The sequence below is a fragment of the Cavia porcellus genome, unplaced genomic scaffold (genome assembly GCF_034190915.1).
Source record: "Cavia porcellus strain 051 isolate PalLab524CR breed Dunkin Hartley unplaced genomic scaffold, mCavPor4.1 scaffold_23, whole genome shotgun sequence".
Taxonomy (NCBI): domain Eukaryota; kingdom Metazoa; phylum Chordata; class Mammalia; order Rodentia; family Caviidae; genus Cavia; species Cavia porcellus.
In genome coordinates this window covers 26,242,580-26,263,943 of record NW_026947506.1, presented here as the reverse complement: position 1 = coordinate 26,263,943, position 21,364 = coordinate 26,242,580, and the positions used below count along the sequence as shown (strand labels likewise).

The 21,364-nt window shown below is 39.8% G+C and overlaps 1 protein-coding gene across 4 annotated transcripts in view; it reads right to left on the bottom strand.

Moving 5' to 3' along the window:
• The window catches only part of Amph (amphiphysin), a 211,326-nt gene extending 190,164 nt beyond the window's left edge, over positions 1-21,162 (bottom strand). For all 4 annotated transcript variants that reach the window (XM_063233940.1, XM_063233941.1, XM_063233942.1 and 1 more), the window contains exon 1: positions 21,006-21,162. In XM_063233940.1, coding sequence (XP_063090010.1) covers positions 21,006-21,074 — 69 coding nt within the window. In that variant the 5' untranslated portion in view covers positions 21,075-21,162. The remainder of the gene's footprint in view (positions 1-21,005) is intronic.
• Positions 21,163-21,364: the final 202 nt, after the last annotated feature.

Here is a 21,364-nt window from a genome sequence, read left to right as displayed (position 1 = left end):
AAACTGCATATTTAACAAGCTAAGAAATCTCAAACTGATTGCCTTTTAATCTTTTCCTTTCTACAGCTTTTTCCAATCTCTTCATCTGTAAGGCAGACAATTATAGATCTACTTAATAGGTTTGTTACAAGGTAAAAAATGGGTTAATATGCACCACTGTACATGGTGGTCCCTAAAAGACAGTAAACACCCAACTCTTAATGCAAACAAGACTAGGTACAAAAATTATGATGCCTCAAGTGCAAACTTTCCATCACCTGTGATTTCTCTCTTTAATATTTCAAATGCCATGAAGGGAAATAAAACCTGGAAGCCCAGTTTACAGAGTCCTTGCTCCTATAACGATAAGAAGTTGCCCTGCAAGCTCTGCAGCAGGATAACAAAAGAAAGAAGAAGAATGTCTTCCTCGTCACAAATAAGAGATGCAAGAAAGTCTTCCCAAGTATTTACTCTGCACCCTTTGAAGGGGGTTAACACAGCTAGATCCTGAGCTGCTGTGTGACCAAGCAAAGAAGCCAGGAAGACTACACAGCTGTGGTAGAGACATAGTTAGATGCCTCACTGGGAAACTTACCAGGATGGAGGAGGGGCATGCTACAGTGGCACTGGCCATGTGTCTTTGCGTCAGAGATCACAGCCCATTGTCACTCCAGCCAGATGGCAGGGGAATTCTCAGAGTCAGAAGAAGCTAAGGTGAGGCCAAGCCGCTCAGAGCAACCCATGCTGCTGGACCTCACTCGTAGCCAGAGATGCAAAATTAAGCAACCACATATACCTGCAGGGAAGCCACCCCAATGGGCACAGGACACTATTCCCTGAGGACAGGAGGCAGAGAGATGGTACAACAAAGACCCTCTGCCTCCATGAGAACACCTCCACCACAGTCTTCCCAAATCTCATCAGCCAACCTACACACACCATCTATACTCCATACACTTCCTCTACACACGGAGTTGTATGTGAGTTACAATTGGTGATCATAACCCATCAGCCCCTAATTCAAATGCCAAGTGCTGACAGGTTCCTGAGAGAGAACCTTCTCTATGATACACAGACCCCACTATCAGTGGAACAGAGTAGAAGATGCAGAAACAACTCCAAACACATTCAGCTGCCTTACCTTTGACAAACACCTTCACTGGGGAAAGATAGCCTCTCTAATAAATGGTACTGGAGAAACTGGCTATCCGCATGCTGAGATTAAAACTAGATCCGTATCTCTCATCATGCACTAAACTAAAATCAAAATTGTTCGAAGATCTAAATATAAGAACAGAAGTATTTAACCTGCTACAATACAGAATAGGTAAAACTCTTGAAGACTCTATGAGCAAAACCCCAACTGCACAGGAAATATTACAAAAGTTCAACAACTAGGCTCACATCAAATTAAAAACCTTTTGCACAGCAAAAGGAACCAGTATTCAAGTGAAAAGATAACCCACAGAGCGAGAAAAAGAATTTTATCACTACAAAAACAAAACTCCAAATATAAAAACCCAAACCAAAAAAGACACCTGAAATTAATCATGTCTCAGATAAAGAAGTATGAACAGCAAATAAATACATCAAAAATATTCAATGTCACTTGGTCATTTAAGAAATGGAAATTAAAACAGCAATGAGATTCCATCTAACTCCAGAAAGAATGGCTATTATCAAGAAATCAGCCAATCACAGATGTTGATGGAGCTATGGGGGGAAAAGGAAGCCTTCTCGGTTGCTGGTGACAATGTTGACTGGCACAACCACTAGGGAGGTCATGTGGGAATTTCTCAAAACACTAAAACTAGATAGAGCTTCCGTATGACCCAGCTGTTCCCCTTTTTGGAACTTTCCAAAAGAGTTAAAAACACCATACCACAGTGATATATGTATATCCATGTTTATACCCGTGAAATTTATAATAGTCAAGTCTTGGAAACAGCTCATATGCCCATCAACAGATAAATGGATAAAAAAAATATGGTTCCCATATCTAATGGAGCACTCTCTGACATAAAAGAGAATAAACATGGTCATTTGTAGGTAAATGGATGCACACTGAGACTGTAATTTTAAATAAATAAATCAGGTACACAAGTTTAAATATTACATTCTGTTTTGTAAGAAACCCTAAGGGTAAAGTAATAAGAACTGTGGGAGTAATAAAACCCAAAATGTGTAAATGTTATTGTAAAAAAGAGAGGAAAAGAAAGTGCTCTAAAGGACACAACTGCAAGTGTGTTTAGGGGTGTAAGATAGATGACCATATTACTAAGTTTTTGTTGGATCACTGAACCAACTGTTTGCAGTCTCACTGTTTGAATGTCCACTTTGTATGCTTAATTTTGTAACTTGAACAACTATTTCTAAGATGACTATATGTAATCCTTTAACTAGTGATTTCTTACTATTTATTTTTTTTAAATTCTGTATTACTTGTACCCACTTACTGTTTTGTTTTGCTTTTTTTTTCTTTAAATAATTTTTTTTAAAAAAAAAAAAAGAAACCCTAAGGATAAATATAGAGCAAAATGGAGGATACACATTGGGAAACAGGAGGAATATGTTCATATAGAAAGGGTAACAGGAGAGGAGGGAGAAGAGAAGGGAGAGAAAAAGGAATAAAAATTAAAAGATGGAAGGAAAAATAGAAGCAAAGGTGCTATAAATGGGGAGGAAAAGAAGGGTTGAAGGGAGGAGAGAGAAATGGAAAAAAGAATTAAGATACATTATGTACAGGTACAAATTCCCTTTGATGAATGTGAGCAATATGTATGGCAAATATTTACTAATAAAAAATAATAAAATAATAAAAATAAAAAATAATAAACAAGATAAAATTAGTCATTAAATAAATAAATATGGGACTTATAGGAATATAAGAGTAGACAAATACAAATACAGCTCACTGAACAACATCAATAACTCAAAGATACAGGCTTCATGGAGCTAGCCCATAATCCCAGCATCCTGAGAGGTTGAAGTAGGAGGACCACAAGTTTGAGCCCAGCCTGGGCAACTTCACAATATAATATAATTTTATCTTAAGACTGTCTCAAAATAAAAAATAAAAAATGCTGAGGATATGGCTCAGTGCAGAGGCCCTGAGTTTGAACACTGCTTTGGCAAACTATTTGGCACTATCTTCATAAGCTAAACTCTGTCTACCCCACTGAATCAGTAATCCACCCTGCTAAGGTTTGCATATGTTTCAGTGTACTCCATAAATCCATGGGCTGGAAACTTGGCCTCTAGGGTAATGATGTTGAAGAAGTGAGATCTTTAGGAGGTAGACCTCATGCAAGCTAATCAGATGATTGGGAAGAGATGAATTAAATTACCATGGGACCCTGGATCATTCCCAAGACAACAGGTAGTTAAAAGAAGAGCAAGCCTAGTCCTTGATCCTGTCTTGCTGCCTGCCTTGCACTATGACTGACCTGCCCCTCTAGCTACATCTCACCATAATATCATATCTTAGCTGCTTTTCTCATTGGTAGGACAAAATATCCAGCACCCAAAATTAAAAGAGGAAAGTTTTATTTGGCTCACTGGTTGTAGAGGTTTCAGTCCATATTTGGCTGCTCCAAGGCTGAGTGGCATGGCAGACAAGGATCTCAGAGGAGAAACAGCTCATGACAGGCAGAAGGTAGCAAAGTGAACAACCGAGGAACAAGGCAAGTCTCAGTCTGCCCCTTTTAGATTCCATCTAGACTACCTTGTTGAGAGGGGGGCCAAGCCAATTAGTGGACTGATTTAGTAATCATCATAATCCTAGCCCCTCTAATCCTCTCATTGCACCATGAATCCATCACACACTGTAGATTCAGCCACCTCTGAAAAAGTCCCACCTATGACCATATGAGGCTTTGGGGGGACATCTAGACACAAGCCATAACATACCATCTGCCATCTTCTGTTTCAAATAGAAGGCTCTCACCATAACTGAAAAGAGGGAATCAGTCTTCAGAACTGTGTGTGAGCCTAATACACCTCTTTTCTTTACAAGGAACTCTGCCTCAGGTACTATGTTAAATCACCAGGAAATAGACTAATACACCTTCCCAGATTTAACACACAAAAAATGGTTCTGTCCACCAAAAGACATGTGTAATGGTGTGTACAGCAGTTTTATTCATAACAGCTAAACATTGAAAACAAACCAAATACCTGTTAACTAGATAATGGATAAGTAAAACACGAGGTACTATACAGTGTGATACTATTTACTGATTTCAAAAGAACGAACTACGCTTCCATCCCTCAACAGGAATGAGTCCTGTATACACTGCGATAAGCACAAGAAGACAAATGAAACTAACTACAGAGTGAGGATTAGAACACTGGCTACCTGCCAATAGGAAGTAAGCAGAAGAAAAGGATGAGGAGATGGGTGAGGAAGACAGGAGCCTAACTTCATTCTGGAAATGCTGTATGACCTCATCTGAGTGGTAGCAGACAATATCAAATGTACATAAAAAGGTACCAAGTTGATAAGATCATCACTACTTACTGCATGTAGGTCACACCTCATTCTAAAAGCTCAAGAAAAGTTTGTTTCAATCTCCAAAAGCAATCTTTAGTATTGAGAGGAGGGTTATCAATGTTACCTTGTTCTCTCAAAGAGGCCACCAGGTAGCCACACCTAGAGGGTCTCACTGAAAGCACAGTGGGCCCTGATAGAGACTTCTCCCTGACTACAACTGCCAGAAGTTTCCTCCTCATTTACCTGGGCAAACTCTACACAGAGAACTCTAGCTTCTGCAAAGGTAGACAACTGAAAAACAGTAGGTAAAGTAACTTGAGTATTAAACTAAGAAGTTTAACTATCCCTTAAATAACAGATAAAAATAATTATGCTAAAAGTACACAATGAGGATCCTGCAGTGGTGGAGGGCATGTACTCTATGCTCATGTCGAAAATAATCACAATACTAAATCCTGAGCAATATAGATAACCTGAGTCATCAAGAGGCAAGGACAATGACCAAAACCAGACTGACCCTGGTACCATGCATCTACCATGCACTGGTGACGGTATTCTCCTTCCTGCTCATCTAGGAGCTTTGTGGAAAGATTTAAACCAAAAAGAGTTTGTTTAGTACCTTAGACTCACTGATGTTTAAGCTTTGCAAGATCCAGCTCTTTTTTGAGAATCCAATAAAAAGCATAGGGCCCCAAAATATGCATAAAATATTATGCATATTTGGAAGTGTCACACATAACATTTGATAGTTCCTAACCAGGGAACTGTAAAACTATTAAGAGGAACTATTACCTCCTGTCAATAATCCAAACCACTTAACAAAAGTTAAGTATATATTTAATTACAATAAGGCTAAATACTAAGTATTCGTACTTTGTTTTTACCTGGGTCATGTGAAAACCTGCTAATAGCAATAGATACCTTCTATTAATAGTTTTTATTTATCATTTTAACTGAGTTAATGATCTAATTATTACTTAACAGGTCTCACTTCAAAATAAAAATATATTACTGAAATTTGAAATAATTATACAGATTAATTTAGAAAACTGTAGAAGCAGATTTATTTATAACTCATTTTTAATCTCATCTGATATGAAAGACAACTGGATAATACAATAGTTATAAATCTGGCTGGTGAACATATAATATGTAAAGATATATCTTGTGTAATCATCATAGAACAAATGAGTGGAAAGGAAATAAAACTATACAGAAAATTTTGTATACTACTAAAATTAAGTTAATATTAATCTGAAGTAGATTGTTACAAATTACATTGTTAAGTGTAACCCAGAGCAATGACAAAGAAAACAACTCAAAAATGTGCTAAAAAAAAAAAAAAAGCAACAAGGGAATTAAAATACCAAACTAAGGAATAAAAAGAAAAAACAGATAAATGACAGATATAAATTCTACCTTTTAGGTAATTATGTTAAATGTACCTATGTCAAACATATCAATTAAAAGGCAGAAATTAGCAAAATAGATTTTTAAAATTCTAACTAAAGACTATCTACAAGAGATATAATTCAGAGTCAAAGACACAATGCAGTTGAAGGCACAAGCATAGAAAAGATACAGCAAGACTTTAAAACAAGCATTGTTACTAGAGACTAATAAAGATACTTTATAGTGGCACAAAGGTCAATCTAAAAAGTAGATATAATAATATGTCTCTAATAGAATAGTATCAAAATGCATAAAGCAAAGCCAATAGAATTGAAAAAAGAAATAGAAAATTCAACAATAGTTGAAAATTCCAACACCTCACTTTTAATAATAGAACTAGGGAGACGAACAAGAAGAAATAAAAGACTTGAACACCATAAGCCAACTAGCCTTAGCACATATCTATACAGCACTCTACCCAACAGCAGTAGAATACAATTGTTTAACTATATGTGAAATATTCTACAAAATATATCACATATTAGGCTATGAAAAGCCTCAATAAATTTGAAAGGATTGAAATCACAAGCAAGTATATTCTCCAACTACTACTGAATGAAATTAGAAATCATTAACAAGAAAACTTTGGAAAATTACCAAATATGAACATAGAAACAACACTTTTTTTTTTTTGTCTTTTTCTTTTTTATCAGTACCAGGGATGGAACTCACAACTGCCTGCTTGCAAGGCAGGCGCTTATGCTGCTGAGCTAAATCCCCAGCCCTGGAAACAGCACTTTTAAATAAGTAAGAAATCATAAGAGAAAAGAGACTAATTTGAGATGAAGAAAAATGAACAGTCAACAGACTGAAATGCAACTAATAGGAAATTCAGAGCTGTAAAAATCTTATATTTAACAAAGAAGAAAACTGCTAAATAATGTAAACTTCTATGTTAAGTTAAATACAAACTAAACCCAAAAAAGAATAGAAGAAAAGCAATAAAGAATGCATTGGAAATAAACAGACTAGAGAATAAAAAAAAAAACTTGGCCCTAGAAAGATAAATTTGAGGCAGGCCTGGCAGCTCACACCTGTAATCCCAGCACTCAGGAGCCTGAGGTGGGAGAATCGTTGCGAGTTTGAGACCAGCCTGGGGTACAAAGTGAGCTCAAGGCCAGCCTGAACTGCATAGCGAGACCCTGTCTCGAAAAAGACAAAAAAAAAAAAAAAAAAGATAAATTTAAGGGCCAAGGATTTAGCTCAGCATAAGCACCTTTCTGGCAAGTGTGAGGTTGTGAGTTCGATCCCCGATACTAAAAAAAGGAAAAAAAAAAAAAACATAAATTTAAGTCATTTGTAGAAAATCAGTGCACTTGGAGACTGTAACACTAAGTGAACTACTCTAAGACAGGCTAAATATCACATGGTTTCTCTCCATGAGCAACCTGAAGTATAAATAATTTTTAAAGAATGAAATAAAAGATAGATGATACGAAATAGAGGAGTAGATCTTTTGCAGATGGGAAAGGGACTTAAGAAAGGAAAGTGAAGAGAGAAAGGGAGGGAAAGGGAAGTAAAAGAATTAAGATTCTGTATGTATGTGTACAAAACAGTTGCTAAAAAGCAAAAGAAAAAAACAATGAAACCAAAAGTTGGCTCTCTGAAAAGATTGAGAAATCTTTAGCTATACTGACCAAGAAATTAACAGACTGAAATTACAGGGCATTACTAAAGCCCTTGCAGAAATAAAAAGGAATATAAAGAAAAACCATGTACAATCACGTAGCAACAAATTGAGCAAACACGCTAAATAAAATGGAAAACATACAAACCAAATTCTTACTCAAAAAGAAACAAAAAAATCTAAAAAGACCTACCACAAGAAGTTTTATTAGCGATGGATAATTTCCCATATATAATAAAAACCTCAGGCCCACATTGACTTATTGGTGAATTAGCTCCACATCTAAAAAAGAATTAATACAGGCCTTCTAAGAAATAGAAGAGGAGGAGTCTTTTCCCCATCACACCAGAAGGCCATTATTACTGATTCAAAAGCCAGGCAAGACATTACAAGAAAAAAAAGCAGTATTTGTTGTTAATACAGATACTTAAATCCCAAGAAAACACTAAAAAGAAAATTCAAGTTCCTAGAAGATGGTACTTCTTCCATACTATATCAAAATCCTCCTCTGAATTTTGACCAATCTTCTCACTAAACACTGCAGGAAATCTAATTACTATTCAGCTATCCTGTAATAAAACATACAAGATCAAGGTAATTATAAATAAGTCCCTCAATTTCTTCCTGCCACCCCGTTTCTTCTTCTCCATTTCTTCACGTTAGCTACCAAAAATAAGCAGCTGCTCTGTAAGCCAACTAGGTCATGTTACTGTGTTTTTGTTATTGCTGCACTAATTGGCATTACTTTAAAATTATAATGGTTTTTATAGAATCAGGTGACACAGAATCCAGCCTTCCATGCTATGTAACACTTCTAAGAAGGAAACCATTTGGCTATTTCCCAAAAACTGACTGATTTTTTGAAATCTCAAAGGCCTTCTTTAAGCATCTTTTTAAGAATCCTATATAAGGCTCTGCCGTTTACCTTTCCACCTTTATTATCTTGTAACACGGAATAGACATACAAGTTCATAACCATCACAAAAACTCAACCAAACATTATTCTTAAAAGTGGTGTGCTTAGGAAATCACTGCAGTAGAACCACCTGAGAAACTTGTTTCCCCTGTAGTTCTCAAGTCTTGAGAGATTCTGATCTGGTACATCTGTAACTAGCCGCAGGATTATGCTTTCTTTTTTTTAAATTTATTTTGAAGATAAAATACAACAGAACAAGACAGAACAAAGCCTATCGAGACAATGCAGTGAAATCGGTACAGAACTTCACAGCAGGATACCAGGATAACAGTAATAGGTACCATAGTATATCTCATTATCCTCATAATAGTTGTCCATTCAATCAGATATAGCAAAATCAAACCAAAAACAGAGCATTATAAAACCTATCAAAACAGAATATTGAATAGAGCAAAATAATTAATCAGAACAAAGCAAAACAGTAAAAACCGTATTTGTCTTCAAAGAGAAGACAGAAGGAAATCCCCCATATTTGCTATATTGCATATGGTCACCTCCCAAGAGATGCTCAGACCTCTGACCCCCAGTTGCTAAAAGGTGGGAAGGGATGTTTGATTCTCAGCCCACACGCTAGTAGGTTCATGGGAGATGTAGAGTGGTTCTCTTCCTGGCTCACCCACCATTCACTATATGCTTTCTAACTGGTCTATTCCCCAAGTATTCTTCACTACAGGACCCTGGACATACTTGATTTTTAGAATCCTCTGCTTAACAGGAGTAAACACGGACCCAGGTTGGCTCCAGGAGGGTTCTAACAATGTAGATCTAGGTTCGCAACCCATAATGCAGTAATCCCCTCATACACAAGCATTTCATGAAGGAATGGAAGAAATCCAGAAATCATTATCCTCCAGACATGTAGAGAAAAAACCCCTGAACAGAGAAAATGGGAAGGAAGTAGATATTGGGCCACACAAATCTGAAAGCAGAGGCAGGGTTTCTTGTCAATATGTCTCAAGTACTGAGAAATTATAAAGAGCGCAAAAGGTATCACACTTTTCTTCAACCTTCTGGACTATGCTACCATGAATGGAGAGATCTTTGCAAGGCTTGGGCCAGGTTTAAGAGCTTGAAATCATTCGAGAAAAGAGAAGATTGTCTGTTATAAACAGTCTCTTCCCCAATTTAAAATTCTTTCTGTGCTTCAAATTATCTCGAGCAGACTAATAAGTCACTCCCTGCAAAATAATCAAGGCAATGCCCATAATTATCCAAAATAAGTTAATTAAATGTGAGTTAAATATGAAGAACCCAATCAAACCTTTTAAACACAAGAATCTTTCTAGAAATGTGACATTCAAGAATTTTTTATAGAGGGAGGAGAGGGCCCTCCAGACAACCTCCCACCCACAGAACGGCAGTTTTGGCTAGATGCATCTTTTTTAATAAAAGGCTTTTAAGAGGAAAAAATTTTTAAGAGAAAGAATTTTTCGTAAAGACTTTCACTTTTATTTTGAAATTCTTATGGTGTGAGATAAGGGGCATTCAACACGCTCAGGAACACAAGATGGATTTGGAGTTTACTGCTGTGTACAAAGGGGTTTTGTATGACTGGCAATGCACAGGCCATGTCAGCTCTGAACCAGACTCTCGACTCTGTGTCACAGGGGCAACTATCCCCAAAAGGACCCTTCAACATATGACAGTAAAATCCAGTCAGGCTAAAGATCACTTGCTATTACAGTAAAGCATTCTCATTAGGATCCCTTGTGCCTAGTTATATATCCAAATAGTGGAAGATACCACACATCAGGCAATATTTATAGCTTTTATATTTATATTACCACTCTTATTTGTGCACAATGAATACACAGGTCTGGGCTGTTTTCTGACTCCTAAATTCACCCATCTTTACTTCATGCCTTTTGCCTGATGTCTTAGGATCTCACCTTAACATCTAACTTTGGGTAAAGGTGTCCAATCTTCGTCTTCTAGGTTAGTTCCCTGGTTCCATACCACACCATATTTTTCCCTTACAGAATCATTATGCTTGATTATTTGATGAATAATTATGTAGCTTCCAGTGTGTGCAGAGATTTCTCTCCCCACTAACTGCTGCTCTGTAAGTGCAACCAAGATAGCTTGGCGGCACCCAAATTGTTGATAAAATATTTACAACAGACTTACCTAACAAGGTAACAAAATTAGGTAGGTGTGCATCTAGCAAATTGTGAATCTCATATTATATTCTCAATATCATCTCTAAAATGAATGAAAGAATACCACCAGACAACAGAAAAGATAATTATTAGAGTGTATACATTTAGCATCCTTTACCCAGCAAAGGTTAGGTGCCATTTACGTGTGGGTTCATGAGTATTTGCAGTCATTATAGCAACTTCAAGATTTTTAAAAAATCTGACATATGCTTATCAATGCATTCAATTATTATATGTTTAAACTTGTTCCACTTAAGGACTAAGTTTTCAACCAAATAACTGTATCAGAATAAGACAAAAATGTCCCAAATGGTAGCTTTCTGATTTTTGTACATCTGCTCTAAGTAGCTTTCAGGTCATCAAAATTAGCATATAACTATGGTATAATAAATATTTTAAAGCTAAGACCTTATCTATGGTTTCCTACAAAATCATTCAAATAAAGAGATCTGCTGAGTATCTGGGCAGGAAGTACAACTACAGCCAAATGAATGTTTAAATTTAGATTCTGAGTCAGTAAGAATTAAGATGTCTCAGCATTTTCACGTCAAAAGTCAGCCCAATGGATGTGTTCTCACAAAATCGTGATTGCCATCGCTGTAATTTTGTATGATGCTATATATACAGTCTTAGTATCATCTTTGATGGGTAGATTCCTTGAACTCTGTGTTAACAGCATTTTTGTTACATGAATTTTAGCAATTTGCTGAGAATGTTGGGGAAATTACACCTATAACAAAAGGAAGGCTGCTGTCCTTACTTTCAAGGAGTCCACCAGCCTGCTTAATTCCTCAGAAGTTCTTCCCAGAACACCCCTACTGTAAGTGGCTAGAAAAAATGTAAAATCTGTGTTTAAACAATAAGGCGGAAATTTCCAGGTTTTAAGATCTCAGACCAATATATTATTTTTCCCTTCTCTGCTCATCCTCTCCCAAGGTGCTTTGCAGTATGGTATTCTTTTATTTGAATGTTTATCACTTGTGTTTATGTGAACATATACAATCATATACATGTAGGGTTGTACACACACACACACACACACACAACTACAACTGGACTGAAGTGGCCCAAAAAGAAAGTCAGCTTACAGGAATGGGTATCATAGGTCTTCTATGGTAGTGTATTTCAGACTGAATATTTTGAATCAGTTTACTATGCTCCAATCCAGCCACAATTTTCAACAATATGCATGAATGGAATGCAATAGAAAATACCAGGCACAGTACATGCTGGGGATTGACCTTTCCTGTAACTTGGGCCTGGTACTATGGGCAAACTTTCCAGAAAAAGGAGCTGTAGAAAATGTGCAAAGGTAAAGAGAAGCTGCCAGGGCATTCGCTGATGGGGCTCTCACATTTGGAGGGAGATACCTGTCCCCAACCCCTGAGACCCAGCCCAGGGTGCTACTCTGCTCCCTGCCCTCGGCAATGCTCATCTGGGGACAAGCATGGCCTCTGAATTCAGGACTCCTCTGGGGATCCTTGTGCATGAGGACATAGAAAAACCATGGGCGGAGAAATTTCCTATGTTTCTGAACTTTTGCAAAAAGACAGGAACCCCAGGGAGCTGTAAGAGATTGTCCTGATGATTGGATGGGACACAGACACTGTTTAATTTGAAGATTCAAATACATGAGGCCTGATTTTATACCCAAGTATAAATGAGCTGTATTGTTTATGTAAGAATTTCAGCTACTGTAAGTTGTATTGGTCTATAGAAAAGCTCATTTTTAAGATATGACTTATGAAACACACACACATACACACCATGCATGCTGTAAAGAGGCACGCTAACACTTACTAATGTTAAAATATTAATTTCCTATACTTCTGATTCTCTACTGTGTTCATTCTAGAGAAAAAAGACACATGACCTTATGTCTGCTTGTGTGAAAAACATCTGGAAGAAGAAAACCTTACTCTTAGGAGAAGCCCTCCAATTTTGATTTTTAATTTTGACAGTTTCGAATACAACCAAATAAAATTATCTTAGTGGAAAAGAAGGTGTTTTCATCCAGTTTATGCTGCTATAACAGAACACATGAGACTGTGTATTTTATAAAGGAAAGAGATTTCTTTCTTATAGTTCTGGAGTCTGGGAAGGCTAGGATCTTTCCCAGGGCTGGGATAGGACCAGGGCCTTCAGATTGGGACATTTCCTAGTGACAGGCAAGAGATGGAATGGACAGCCTGCAGCCCCTGCAGAGTTAGCATTAATCCATCCATAGCGAGGCCCTCTGGACCTACATGCCTCCCAGTAAGCTGCACCTCCCAATACTGCCACACTGGGGGTTAAGTTTCCAACATATGTTTTTGTGGGGACACTGCCAGACCTCAGAAGAAAGTGTAAGCTTTGTAAATTGAGATCAGAAGATCTTAAAAGGCAAAACCCTGATGTGTCTTAGAGCCTCAGCCACCAAAGTGCCCTCAAACAACCACAATCACACAAGCTACCCTTCCTTCTACACACAAGGTTCCTGGCCCACAGACAGAATCTACCACATGGAAAGGTGTTCTCATTCTTTCTCCATACGTACATACACACAAACACACACGAGTGTACAATGTACATACACATGTATACTGTGATCGTTACCTGTAATATATCAACTTGCCCTGGTAGGAAACTCTCAGCAGATTAGTAAAGCTGTGAGTGTGTCTGTGAATGACTGACAGGTACCCAACAAACTGATGGGAAGACCCACCCTCTATGTGGGTGACATCAACCAATAGGCTTGTAGCCTGGAAAGAATAAAAAGGGAAAGAAGCACATTTTCCTTTTTTGGACAGAGCTCAAGTCTTTACAATTGCTGTTGGACACTGGTATGGTTTCTTCAGTCTTCCAATGTAGATACTTCAGCTTCCAACACAGACTTGTACCAGGGACCACATGAATTTCCAGGCCTTCAATCTTCAACTTCCTCTGAATCGTCTGGATCTTCACCAAGTGTCATTTTGGATTCTTCCACCTCTGGTTCCACCCTCTGGCCATGGTGAATCTTAGCTTCTGAGCCTATAAACTTATCTAATAAATCCCCTTGTATATTTGTAATTTCTATATGTATACATATAATATTAATTCCATTCCTTACAGAACCCTAATACACATGTGCATGCACACACACAGGCATATACACACCCCATTCATATGTTTTTTCCTTGAGAATGTGGGTATCAAGGCACCAACAATTCAAAAATAATAATAAATGTCACATATCTAGGTATGCATAAAGACACAACTCTTTTTATCACCACCCCCTCAATCAGTATGGGGTTAAACCACATGACTGCCAATATTTGAATGACTTCCAAAACTGACAATTCCACACAGTGCAAATTTACATTTATATCAAGTATCCACCATGTACAGAACCTATAAGAATGTTGACCTCTGATGTACAACCTTCAAAAAATGACAAATCAAGTAAAACCCTAAGACTCTATTATAAGAGTCAGGGAAAGAAAAATGTGGGAGAATTCTTTAAAATAATTTGCTTCCAGGAGTGGCAAATGAACAAGGGAAAACCTAGGAAGCCATATCAGTAATCACTGGTGAATAAACATAATTCATGAGACGTGATATCTATCACCAGGTACCCACAATTTATCTGGGAAAATATATTGCATGAAAATAACTGCACTAAGATTATAGTATAATAATCACCTAAGACAGATAAACAGACATACGGCACATCAAACTGGGTGGGTCATTAGAATTTAATCAGTCTTGCACCCTTATTAAAAAACAGTGCTTAGAGAGGTTAATGTTATCACATACCTAAGGTTGCTCTGCTATCTAACTCACGTTAGAAAATGTTTAAAGGCAGTGCTTCACTGATTTAAATATTGCATTATAGTCAAAGAGGATTAAGACCAAATAAATGTCACCGGGTTTCACAAATACAAGAAGATGGGGAGGAAAATAAATCCAGGGGATCAAATATTTGAATAAAAAGGCTGCTGGCCAAACATGACAGACTGATGCATGTATTTATTTCCATCTCTTCCCGAAGCCTAATAAAATGACAGAAAAGAAATAAAAATCTATGAACATACAAAGACTGGGGGAAGCAGCATTAGCGGATGGGAGAATTGGATACAACTAATGGGAACAGAACAAGAGGAATGCAAACAAATCAGGACAGAGAAAAATACCAACAAGTGACGGACAGGAGAAGCCAATGGAGAAGTAGCCATCTCTGTCTGTCTGTCTGTCTGTCTGTCTGTCTCTCTCTCTCTCTCTCTCTCTCTCACACACACACACACACACACACACACTGGGCTTGGGACCTAGTACTGACAACAGAGGACACTTCAAGGCTGAGAACACAGAAGAGTTGACACTGGAGGGCCCTTCCTCATCCCCAACCCTGGCAAATAGACATGACAGCTATGAAACACATCTAGGACAAAAATCACCCCTTGCTGGGTGTTGTGGAGCACCTCTGCCATCCCAGCACTCTGGGAAGCTGAGACAGGAGTATCACAAATTTAAGTTGATCTTGGGCAATTTAATGAGACACCCTGTCTCAAAATAAAAATCGATTTGGGATGTAGACCTGGCCTCAACCCCCAATACCAGGAAAGATTAAAAAAAAAAAAAAAAAGGTAGAAGTTCAAAAAAAGGATGTCTCCAGGGTGAAAAAACAGAGCAATTCCATTCATTTCTAATATATGGAACTTTGGATAGTAGTTTTTTTTTCTCCTTTTGAGACAGGCTGGCCTTGAACTCACTTTATAGCCCAGGCTAGCTTCAAACTCATAGCAATCTTATTGCCTCAGCCTCCCAAGTGCTAGGATTACAGGCACAAGGCCCATCTTGGATAATAGTATTGCTAGGTCTAATGAATGAAGAATAAGTAATTCTAAATAATTCCTTTTAAAATGAGCAAATTTTATAAACAAAGCAATGGAACAAATAATTCTAAATAATTCCTTTTAAAATGAATAAATTTTATAAGCAAAGCAACTATTAATTCCAGGGAGAACAAAAAAGTGATTCAGACATAGTAGCTGCACATTTGTAGTACTGGCTATTTAGGAGGCTGAAACAGGAAACAGGAGGATCACCCGAGACCAAGAATTTGAGACCACCCATAACATGCAAGACTTCATCTCAAAAATTAAAAAAAGCAAAAAGTGGTACAAAGTAAATCCTCAGATAAGACTTCATAAATTTAAATTTTAAATTTAAATTTAAAATTTAAAATAAAAATTATTATCAATAACCATTAAGAAAGTGTGAAAACAAACCAGTTTCTGGGAAAAAATACAAACTGCTGACAAAGGACTCATAATCCTGCCTATACAGAGATCTTCTATCAATCCACAAGAAAAAAGCAAGCAACCCAAATGAAAAACACATTTGAACGACTTTACACAGACACTTCACTAAAAACAGATAACACAATTACCGGTAAATACAGGAAAAATGTTTATCAGAAAATGACAGCAAAGAAATTACAAAGTTTGAAGTCCAGTATGGTGGTGCACACTTGTATCCCAGCACTCTGGGAGGCTGAGGCAGGAGGATCACAAGTTCAAGCCTAGCAGGACACAGGGAAACGGTGCCTCAAAATTGAAAAGTAATATTGAAAAGACAAAGGACAGTACAGGCGAGGGTACTTACTAATGAGTATGTCAGGAATGTTCTAGAAGTCAAGCTGGTGGTAGCTCTGCAGACGCCCACATGCATAGAAATTCATCAGCTGCATACCTGATATGTGCATACTCTCGTCTTGTGCTGGCAAACCTATGGCACAGGTCCAGCTGCGGCCCACGAGCCCAATCTCCTAGCACGGTCCCAGCAGCCGATCAGGTGCAATTGCGGTGCTGGCACTTTGCAATAACCAAGTTGGTTTTGGATTGCACTTTGAGCACTCGGTCTCTAAAAGGTTTGACACTGTTGCTTTAGCCAATAAAAAGTATATTTCAACCCTTTAAAAATGTAATCTTCAGTAATCATTGATTTTGATGATAATATATGTTGGGAAAGGGAAAGCAGATGAACATAAGAGAACTAAGTCTTTGCCTATGTCCAGTAAATATAAAAAGAAAGGCAGATCGATGAATACTACACAGGCACATTTCTAAGAAATCTTGTGGTGGAATAAAGAGTTGCCCTAAGCAAACCTAGAGGTTGAAGACAGAGAAGCAGGGCAAGCTATTTCACATAGTAATAAGCCTTGTGCTAATATTTGATTTTTTAAAACTGTATGCATTAATTTTAAACAAATATTGAATTATTAACGATGTGGTTATTTTTATAGACAGGAGATGGAAAAGGTCGTTTGGGGATGCCTCCCTGACATCTTTTATTTTGCTAGCCCAGTTCTCTAGTTTTCTCTCTCCTTTCTCTATGTCTCAGTCACTTTCCTGCCACTGGACACAAAAACAAACACCCACAAACTGCAAACGAAGAGGAGTCCTTGTCTCGTGGCTGTTAGAGAGTGCAGTCCATGGTAAGGTGGTCCCAAGACAGACACAGCATGCTAGAAGGGCCCTGGTGGAGCAAAGCTGCCCAACCCCATGGCCAGCAAGCGGTAAGAAAAGACAGAATCCAGAGACAAGAATAAACCTTTCTAGAATAAACCCTTCACTTCCGCAGACCTCTAACCAGGCCCCACTTCCCAACAGCAAGCCAGTGACAGCACCTCCACGATCCAATCGCCTCCCAAAAGCCGCTCCTTTAGACACATGAGCTCCCGGAACATTCTAGATCTAAAAGATAATACCCCATTGAGTCCACATGGCGCAGGGCAACCCCTCTATCCTCAGTTTGAGCAGTTGCTTGTAACTAAAGCCCCGTTCAACCCAGGTCCTGGGCTTTAGTCACAGAGATTTTTCTTCTAGGGTCAGGCCCAAGGCCCCATGATCACTACACCAGAGTTCTCAGGCACACAGGTCATTATCTCCTTCCTTCCTCCTCCATAGAACGGGGATGTAAGAGCGCCTGTCTCAAAAACGAAAACAAGGGATACATAGGATACACACATGTATGCACATGTTTACATAGGTAAGGATACAGACATATAGGTCAATATACGCAATATAATTAAATATATTTCAATATTTTCATATAAACAGAAATATGTTATTATATAACACATAATATAAATATATTAAAATGCATTTAAATTGACGATGCAAGAGCCAAATGTAAGTTATCAGCTAATTGAACCACATTCCTTTTTACAAGTTTTCAGACACTTGTAGAATCCTGATTTATTCAGCCACTCAAAAAGAAAACCTATACAAAACCAACCAGCAGACTTAAGCAAATACACATAAAACACATTTTCTTTACTAGGTAAAATGATTTTTAAAAGTAAATAGGAAAGGGGGAAAAAATGTTTATAGTCTTTACCACTCATAAAGTTTTTGCCTTTATAGACCAGAAGACTGGAGATGTTACAGATAAAGGGCAAAGCATAAACACAATTTGGGAGTGGAAAAAAATGCAAAATTGCTCTTTTTTTTCCCAAAATCAAAGGAAATGATTCAGGGGCTAATTTTTCTACTGACATACCTAACAATTGCTTTAAATTCTACTGTCCAGAGTTGGCAAGTGCCTCTTCGCCGGGTGGTGAGGATGAAGTACATCTCTCAGGAAGACTGTCTATCACTAATAAATACAAGCATTTCCTTGACCGATAGTTTTCCTTCTAGGAATTTATCTGAGGACATAATTAAAGGTGTGTATAGACATTCTGCCTGTGAGTCTGCTCCCTGACTTGGGTTTTCATATAGAAACACTGAGAAATCAACATTCAAAAACGGGGATTCATTCAAATCCACACATTCCAATCCAATTCAGTCATTTGAAAAGATGAGGTAGAAATATGTCCATAAAAGTCTCTTCGTGGTTATTAAAGGAGATAAATAGATAACCAGAAACACAGCATTAGTTTGTTTCGAGTGTGTAAGTGTTTACTTATACATATGGAAGATAACCTGGAATATGTATCAGACGACAGCCAAAGCCCTGAGAAGTAGAATTACGAGATTCCTAATTTGTTGGGCTTTTTTTTTTTTTTTCCTGCTTATATGTGTATTTCATTCTTTCTCCTACAAACCTTGATTGACTTTCAATAAGAAGAAATATGTATTTGAAATTCAGAAAAAGCCCTAAGTCACCTGTGTGGTCCATTTCTGCCACGCATTTGGAGCTGAAATGCACATCAGCTGTTAAGTGGAGTAGAGATGAGAAGACAGTAAAGATAGTGGACAGGAGCAGAGGGTGCCAGGACACAGGAGTGCATAGTTAGAGAAGAAAAAGGTAAAAAGCAGAAAGTGGGTTCACTTGGGGAGCAATCTGATAAGGCCCCAACGGCCCCACACTGGGCTTGCATTCTGAGGTTTCCTAAACCCTCATCCTAGGAGCAACAGACAGCATGCATTAGCACCCACCTGGAGGAAGAGATGGGACACTGCCCACCATGAGGTCTCTCTCAGACCCTCCTGGGAGAATGACCACCAGCCACAACCGCAGCCCCAGCACCCTTGACCTCAGCCACACACTGTGCTAGTACGCGACGCTTGTCTCAGACTTGACTGTTATGTCAGAGAAATGACATTTTTCTTTTCATTTATTCCGCGCATATTTAACAGCTGGTGACCTAGATTAAGAAATCATTTACTATGTGAAAAGGCGGATCATAACACTAAATTCCTTCACAGATGGAAAGCAAGCTTCAGAACAAAGATTCAAGAAATTAATCGGGGTGGGGTAGGGGGATGATGAGTAGTGGGTTAAAATGCCTATGGAAAAGGACGACAGATCCCCCTCTCAATCCCAAAGCCAGCAGGCAGCCCTGGTTACTTTCTGGACAAGCAGGCAGGACAGAAAGGGGCAGGGAGCCTTGTTTTTCAGCAGCTGGGGGCTGAGGCAGCAGCAGGAGGAGGATCCCGGAGTTCAGGATGAGCTGGGGGATATTAAAAGAAATACAATCCTCTTACTGCACTGAGAGTGTGCAAGTGTGTCGGGAGGGTAGGACTAGTGGCAGCCACCAAGCCTCTGGGCCTGGGACTGGCAAAGGGATCCGTGTCCCTTCTAATCAGCATCCCCAGGGCAGCCTAAACTGGAGGCAGTATGAACTCAGGTCTAAAAAGGGACCCAATCCACTGCAGATCTGACAGGAAAACAAGAAAACCACAAAACATCCCGCAGGTATCCTGGGAACAGAAACTCCTGCCATGTGAGAGAACCCTACTGATCATCCGGCTGGTGTTCCTTTTCCAGTACAATGTTGGAGCTACAGTGCAAATGTCCTTTGCTTGGGACACGAACCAAGACCTTCACTTTGTCACAGACAGCAGCCCCCCCGGAAAGCCAGGCCAGCCCAGTGCCTCACAACACCCTCCAGATGCTCTTGCTATGGACCTAGGATTCCTCCATGCACATCCCTGGGCGAGGAAAAATAAATTTCCACGGCTTCTTTATTAAGGGGTTTGCAAAACAACACGGACGCCAAACCATGCACTTTTTAAAAAATGCAATACAACTCTTCTGTGCAGAAATCTACTGAGAATTGATAGGTTGGGTTTGTTTTTTTGTTTGTTTGTTTTGTTTTTTTGTTTTTTGTTTTGTTTTGTTTTGGTTTGGTTTTTGGGGGGTTTTTTTGACCTTCCAAAAAAAAAAAAAGGACACTGACATCAGGAGGGGCATAAATAACCAGTCCAAAAATACAAATAAGAAAACGAAATAAGCATGTGTTCTGCTCTGAATTCCAGGACTCCCGGGACAGGGCTGACCAAAGGTGCTGGTTGTTTGCAATCCAGTTCTATTGATTCAGACTGCAATTTGGGGGGGGGGGGGTTTGACTTCGCGGCTAAACCATGTGCACCGCACTCAGGTAGCCACGAGACCCCCTCTGGGGAGAAGGCTGCCGCAATCCCCCACCCGGATGTGCGGCCCAAACCCCTAAGAGCCGCCAGCGGGAGCTGATGCTCCGGGATGCTGAGGCAGGAAGATGCAGGCGCGGGGTGATGGAGGAGCCGGGAGAGGCCGGCGGGGAGATGCGGGTGGCGGGGAGAAGGCGCGGGAGATGCAGGATCCGGAGTAGCAGATGGGGGTTAGAGGAGGTGCAGGGAGCTGCGGGTGGAGAGGGGTGTCCGCGGTGCCGCTGGATGGTGCAGGCGCCGGGTCGCTCGCGGCCACCTGCCCGCTCCAGCCGCGCGGGTCTGCGGAGCCCGCGCCCGGGTCCTGCGCTGCCGCAGTGGCCGCGCGGAGGGCACGGCGTCCCCGCGTCCCCGCGTCCCCGCGTCCCCGCGTCCCCGCGCCCAGGCCCCGGCTCGGCCCCGGCCCCGGCCCGCCGCTGACCTTCTCCTGCGCGCGGTTGAGTCGCTTCTGCACGTTCTTGGCGAAGACGCCGGTCTTGATGTCCGCCATGGCTGCGGTCGGAGCGCGGAGCGGCGGGGCGCGCGGCGGTGCAGGAGGAGGAGCTGGCGGGGAGGGGCGGCCGGGCGGTTTAAAGCGACAGAGCGGAGGCGGGGACGCCCGGGGCGGGGACAAGGAACTGATGGGAAGGGCCAGCGCGGTGGTGCACGCCTGCAACGCTGCGCCCCGGGAGGCTGAGGCAGGAGGATCGCGAATTCGAGTCCAGCCTGGGCAGTTCAGTGACTGGGAGAGACCTGGTATCAAAGCATGAAATAGAATGGGCTGGGGTTGTAACTCCCTGC